Genomic DNA, 6,989 nt, shown 5'->3' with positions numbered 1-6,989 from the left:
AACTGAACTTCCAATCTAGTAATGACTATGTTTACAGCTTCATAATCAATATGAATCCTTTTGGTCTAACGTGATTACAAAGCTAATCACCAATCTGACACCTTTATCCTCAAAACATAATGAGAAAACAATTATTTCACAAAAAAAATCCCAGAACCATCTTCAATCATTCATGTTAGTCCACAACCTATCTATTCACATTTGACAAATATGAGGACCAAAAGTTGAAGGAAGGTGAGAGATTTGTTAGGATAACTATTGAAAGCCTATTGAATGATGTAATTTTCAAGTATCAAGAACTAAAGTGACCGACCTAATATCTTTGAAAGGAGAAAATGGTGGTTTGCTCATACAGAAAACTAAACTCATTTGCACCATAGTCGTAGCATTACAAGCATAGCAGATATTAAGATCCTCAAACAACAATGGTCCTATGGAATTTAGATAAACAGACTTGTTTCAAATGCGTTTTTGGAAACATCGTTTTAAGAAACACAAATCCTGCATAGATGCATGTAAGCATTTTCCAAACAATATGTAAGACTAGTCTTATTCTACAGCATCATATATCACCAATCACATGTAACCATTTACAAATTGATGCAGGCTATGAAAACCACTTGCCTCTAATAAAGCATCTAATTTGAGCAGCATCTGTATCTATTCAAAACAGAAGAATCTTCGTTCACATTTATTGTCTGTCCCTGGGATGGAACAACAGAAGTACTTGCCCTGTCACCAGCCTCAACCGCTCTCTTGCTCACTATGCGGTATATCTGAGTAAGAACCTCAGAGAATGCGTTTTCGACATTGGTTGCTTCCAGAGCAGAAGTTTCCATGAAGTAGAGGGACTCTTTCTCTGCAAAAGCTTTTCCATCTTCGGTGGAGACGGTAACAAGATGTCGAAGATCTGACTTGTTTCCGATAAGCATGACCACGATGTTCGGGTCGGTGTGATCCCTTAACTCCTTCAACCACCTCCCAGCAGTCTCAAATGTGGTACTGCGGGTTACGTCATACACAAGTAAGGCGCCAACAGCTCCGCGGTAGTAAGCACTGGTAATGGCACGGTACCTATTACAAACACACAATTTGAGTCATAGAATCATTTCGGTAACCATTTCAGTGTGGTATTACATTATACTTTTTAGTGCACTGCATCTCAAATTTAGAACCTACTCTGTTTCATCATTTGACATTTTATTGAATAGAAATTGAATGCTGCCATTTCTTTTTCCTTAACAGAATTTATGGGGTAAAAAAAGAAGTCTAGAAAGAAGTAAGATTCCATCAAGCTCCTCATCTACAAACAAGGTTGACAGTTACACAGTGAACCTCCAAGGGAAATGTACATGGAAAATATAGAAGGAATTCAGAAAGTTTTATAAGAATTTAACAGTTATCAACTGTAATGTAGTTAAAATATTGTACCTGTTGTAGATTACAACCTTTTGGTATGGTACATACACTTCGCGCAAACAAATAAGATAGCGACAGAACACGTGAGTTTTCTACTTTTCTTCTGAATTTGGAGCATAAAAGAATTATAACTTTAAGGTAAAAAATTAGTACACCAAGTTCCACTAAAAAGGTAGAACCAAAAAGAAAAGAACAGAAGCTGTTCCATCAGCATACCAAAAAGAACATATTGTTTTGTTCCACTCTTTTATTCCACATTTTTAGTGAAACCAAAATATACCAATTTCTTTAAAATTTAGTCCCGTTGTTCTATTTTTTAGATTGACTAAACATTGAACAAAATACATGTTGTGTCCCATTATAATCTATCTACCCAATAATACTACCTGAATACAACAATTAGCAAGTAATATTTCTTGATACCAAATTTTTTTTACATAGTTCATGTAGATAGTTGATCCACAAAACCCTTTAGATTTTAAGCTATATAAATTGGGGAAAGGGATGGTTGGAGGCACGATTTGATCACAGGTCTGTAATAGAATTCAAAGGATTACCTTCAAATTCAGATACCAAAAGCAAATAATTAAAAGTAAAAAAGATAAAAGCTTTGCCTCTACTAATTTCCATCTTATCTTACTCTTTGCTTTCACCCCATTATATGTCCCCTAGTTGTTAGCTAACAACATTTCAAGAAGGAAGAAAGAAATAAAAATTAAAAGTGAAAGTCAAGGCCATTATGTAATAGCACAGGCAAGTAAAAAATGACAGAGCTTTAAAACACTGCCATAAAGATAGTCATACTCTTATATTAGCATATACATCCCTCATATTTTTTTTCTTGTAGACCATTAGAATATGCTGCTTCACAAGTTAAAACAACATCAGCATAACATATTTGGCTGGAAAAATGTTGCCTTGAAAGACTATCATTGAGTAGAAGTGAATTTCATTAGATCTAGATGGGAAGCCAACTATCTTCATTTTTTTCACTCAACATTATATCATATGATTCACATAACCAATTGTAGAGGAGATATATTTCAATTTAGGAACCTCCTATTATTTAGTGGGATTTAGTGCCAATACAGTGACCAGCAGAGCAGCACCTACCCTCTGTCTTCCATATATCTGTTATGTGTATCATATAGATAATTATCCGCTAGGATACAGGTGAAGAAATTAATCAGCTGTACCCTAGCCATATCCACACCAAGTATTATATAAGTACAGTAGCATACAAATTGCTAGAAAAGTCCAAAAGGCAAAGAAAACCACAATACAAGTTCAGCTTCTTGTTACCTAGTGCTCTTATATAGTTCTCTCAGATGAAAAGGAACTAAACCTCAAAATGACATGCAATTAGAATCTCCTCAAGGGCAATTTTAACCTATACATGTAGAAAAAATAATACTTCATAGATGCCCTGGTTTATAACTTTTCACTAATCATTTTGATTGATAGGAAATTGAAGCATCATTTTTGCTGTAAAAGAAATAAGAAATGTAATATTTCACCTCTCCAGTGAGATGATTATTGGATTCACAATTTATGACTAATAATATCAATAAAGAGAAATTTTTAGATTACTGAGCACTTTTAAATACTGTCGTATCTTTCCTTTAGAAACATGTTAAGAGTTCCAAAATTTGCATGACAAATAACTGATTAAGCAAATGTTACTAAGGTGAATCCCTTCATCATCAGAAACACCCATCCAACAACTGTATCATCATTCATCACTTTCCTAGCCACGAAATGATATTTTAGAGATAAATTTCATGCACAGGATTTCACCATCTCTTTATTCCTTAGCTTTACTTATATTTAGGCTTCTGCTGACAATATTATGTTGTGATAAAGATAATGATAGCAAATTAGCAAATGTGTGTTCTTCTAATTTTGCTACAGGTCCACAACGATGATAAGTTTCAAGTTTAAGTAGGCAATGCTCACGATGAAAATGGTAACATGAAAAGGATGGGGATACATTTTCGTTTTATTGATTCTTATGTTCAGAAAGGTTAATGTGTGCTCAAAATTAGGAAAGCTAGAAGATATGATGAAGAAAATCTCGAAAAACTATCATTATCAAATTGATCTCCTAATATTTAACAGCATCTGTACTTATGACTGTGTGAGGCACAAACAGCATCAAATAGCAAATCACAACCCTAATCAGAACTTTGCAACTAGAAAAACAGAACCAAATAGCAAATCACAATCCTGGACCTCTATCAATCACCAAGCAAATCACCAAATCAAGACCCATATTAAATGATCTAAGAAACCAAAAATGTCTCACTAATGGCAGCAATCAACGCAACGGGTTTATTGGCACTGTTAATACACTGGGCAACATAATTATCAAAAATTGTAGAAGCTTGGATAAGCCCTGCTTTTCTATATTTTCTTTTATTGATCTCTGATCTAATGCTGTATTTGATTTAGCATTTTAGCTGACCAGGGGGGGGGGGTGATATAAAGCAAATTACACGAAAAGACCTGATTTGGTTTCAGGTCAAAGTTTCAGTGACAGCACGCAAGAATACACCCCATGGTTTTCCATGAGAGCCAATTAAGATGAACAGTGGACCTAATAATAACAAATGAACACTAAATATTGACTCAGATTACCAATTCCAAACGACAGAAGCCAAAAATGATATTAAGCAACTGGAACATAAAAGTGGTTGGAGTTGAAGAAGTGAGAGACCATGAAAGTATGAACCTTAAGATCAAGATATCCATAGCAAAGCGTTAAAGAGAATAAAAGATTTGATTTGGCAAGTTTTGACCATATGAACAATAAGTTACTGAAAATCCTAGAGTATACAAATCAATCTATGTATATTACACACACCAGCTTAAATTCAACAGCTAATGAGCTAGAATAACATCTCAAATAAGCTTATGTACTATACAGTGATAAAGCATCAAATGACTAAACACAAAACGATAGTACCATAAGCTTAGGCAAGCTTCATAAATCCACAAAATTCAGTTGAAAGCACAAAGGTACATAAAGAAAAAAGCAAGATAATCTTCATCATATAGTGGTGTCTTACATGACATCAATCCTACACCTCGTTTTAGAAAAGAAAGCAGTTATTATAGTTCACAAAGCCACAGACCATAGATAAAAGCACTAACATCCTTAAAATCCTCGAGTGGAATCACAAACAAACTCCAGTCCCTTCTATTGACAAAGGGTATAAACAATATTTATCTCATTACTAAATTACAAGAATCTCATATCTGACTTTCATCTAAATAAATAAATAAAATTACACTTCCAAACACTAAATCAACAAGGGGTTTTTTTAACAAACATTTTTTTCCTTAATTTTATTTGTTTTTGAAATAGAAAAATGGAAAATTTTCACAGAAAGGTCACATATCCATGAATTTTACAGAAAGATTAGTAGCATGTTTGGATGAGCTTAAATTTTCTCAGAATAATTTCTAACACCCAAAAGCTACTTACAGAAGCTTCTCCCTAGACTTAGAAAAATGGAAAATTGTCATAGAAAGGTCACTATCAATGAACTTTCGAGAAAGATTAGTAGCATGTTTGGATGAGCTTATATTTTCTAATTTCTAGCACCCAAACCAAAAGCTACTTAGAAAAGCTTCTCCCTAAAATTAATTTTATCTCTGGAATCAATTGTAAAAGAATTACCAAACATGCACTAGATAAATCAACCAACCAATCAATCAATCAATAGCGAAGTATCAAAGAAGAAGAAACAAACCTTTCTTGTCCAGCAGTATCCCAAATCTGAGCCTTGATGACCTTGCCATCAATATTCAAGCTTTTGGTAGCGAACTCAACCCCTATGGTGGATTTGGACTCCAAGTTGAACTCGTTCCTGGTGAACCTCGAAAGCAAGTTGGATTTTCCCACACCAGAATCGCCAATCAGAACCAGCTTGAAGAGGTAATCGTACTCATCATCAGCTTTGTACCCAGCCATGCTTACTTTTGCTTCCGTTCACAACTTTGCTTCTCACAAATTCAAAAAAGTTAGTGAGTGACACTGAGACGCACCCAGAAGAGGGAGAAAGATATTTATTTCAATTTTTTAAAAATTTGTAACTTTTAAGAAAGTTTTTGTATTTTTTTGTTAGGTTGGTAAATTAGGAATTTTCTGGTACTGTAACGGCTGGATTTGTTTCAAAATCGTGGGAACAGAATAGGAATGTTTCACTGAAAAAGGCAACAACGCTGTCGCGGGTATAATTATTTTTTAAATAAAAAATATCTTTTTGATATAAAAAAAATTTTAAATTTTGTGTAACATTATATTCTTGCAACTTTTATAATTTTTAGTGCACACAAATCTATAAATATTTGTTATAAATATATATATATATATATTTAAAGTTAATTTTTATGGATTTTATAAAATATATTAATATTTCTAAAAAAATAGAGTTTAATGGTTGTGCACTATCAATATAAAATATTTTTATACACACATCCAACAACTAAATGTCATGTGTGCAAAAGTATTTACGTTCCTTTTAATTTTAATGAAATTTAAAGTTTATTTTCTGATTTGACAGTCCATCATTGATTGTTTGTGTAAAAAATATTTACACTTACGGTGCAATATCATTAAATTCAAAAAATAAAGAAAATGTTAAAGTTAATTGAGAAAAAAAATCTTTTGGATGATAATTTTACATATAATATTTCAATTTAAAATCATAATCATAAAAGAAATTGCATCGATATTTGCTATAGATATTTTTTAAAAGTAATATTTGTTATAAATATATATATTTTATATATTAATATTTCTAAAGAATAGAGTTTAATGGTTGTGCACTATTTGTGTAAAATATTTTTATACAATAATTTAATAATTGAATGTCATGTTTATTTTAGTAAATCGAAAAGATAAATTGCACACGTCAATTCATACATGTGTGTGTATATATATATATATATACACCGCTTTCACTTAGATTCAATCCTCATTAAACAAGTTATTAGCTCTGCAACTTATGACTTGATTAAGTTAAATTACTCATTGTAAAAAAAAGTTACCAACAAGGTGTAGCACAACTGGTAAATAGTTGGGCTCCTTAATCATCTAGTTCAGGGTTTGATTCTTGTACGGTGCGTATGGAGAAGCATTTGTTGGGAGAGGCCTACCAACTTAACGTGATCTCAGAGTCTCGAAGGATTAGTCTCATAGCTGTCGGACGTGGGGATACTTAAAGCCAGGCTACCCTCTGAAGCTTGGGCTGGAAGGTGAAGTCTGGGCTTACATGCTAAAAGACTAATGTAAAAGTCCACTCAACTATGAAGATATCCAACTGTTGATGAGAAAGCAGACTGACCGTTGATCACGCGCTTGGTCAAAGGTCATGACTGTTGCTGACCAACACAGTCTGGCACCAAGTCAGCCGACAAGGTGATGAAGGGCTTCCTTGATGAACGGGATTGATTCACAAGTCAACCGACACAATAGTGATTACGCCCCATGAACGGGTATGATTGGTCAATTGTAATAAATACGCTGATTAGAGTTCAGAGGTCGACCTGCTATAAAAGGAAGA

The 6,989-nt window shown here is 33.3% G+C and overlaps 1 protein-coding gene across 1 annotated transcript; it reads right to left on the bottom strand.

Moving 5' to 3' along the window:
• Positions 1-350: 350 nt before the first annotated feature.
• Positions 351-5,492, bottom strand: LOC130742826 (ras-related protein Rab11E). The gene is made up of 2 exons (XM_057594927.1): positions 5,175-5,492; positions 351-1,074 (listed from the first exon to the last, which is right to left on the bottom strand). Exons 1-2 carry the CDS (start codon positions 5,393-5,395, stop codon positions 639-641), a joined length of 657 nt encoding a protein of 218 aa, XP_057450910.1. The 5' UTR covers positions 5,396-5,492; the 3' UTR covers positions 351-638.
• Between the last annotated feature and the right edge of the window lie 1,497 nt (positions 5,493-6,989).

Source organism: Lotus japonicus, chromosome 3 (genome assembly GCF_012489685.1).
Source record: "Lotus japonicus ecotype B-129 chromosome 3, LjGifu_v1.2".
Taxonomy (NCBI): Eukaryota; Viridiplantae; Streptophyta; class Magnoliopsida; order Fabales; family Fabaceae; genus Lotus; species Lotus japonicus.
This window is presented reverse-complemented; position numbering and strand designations above follow the sequence as displayed.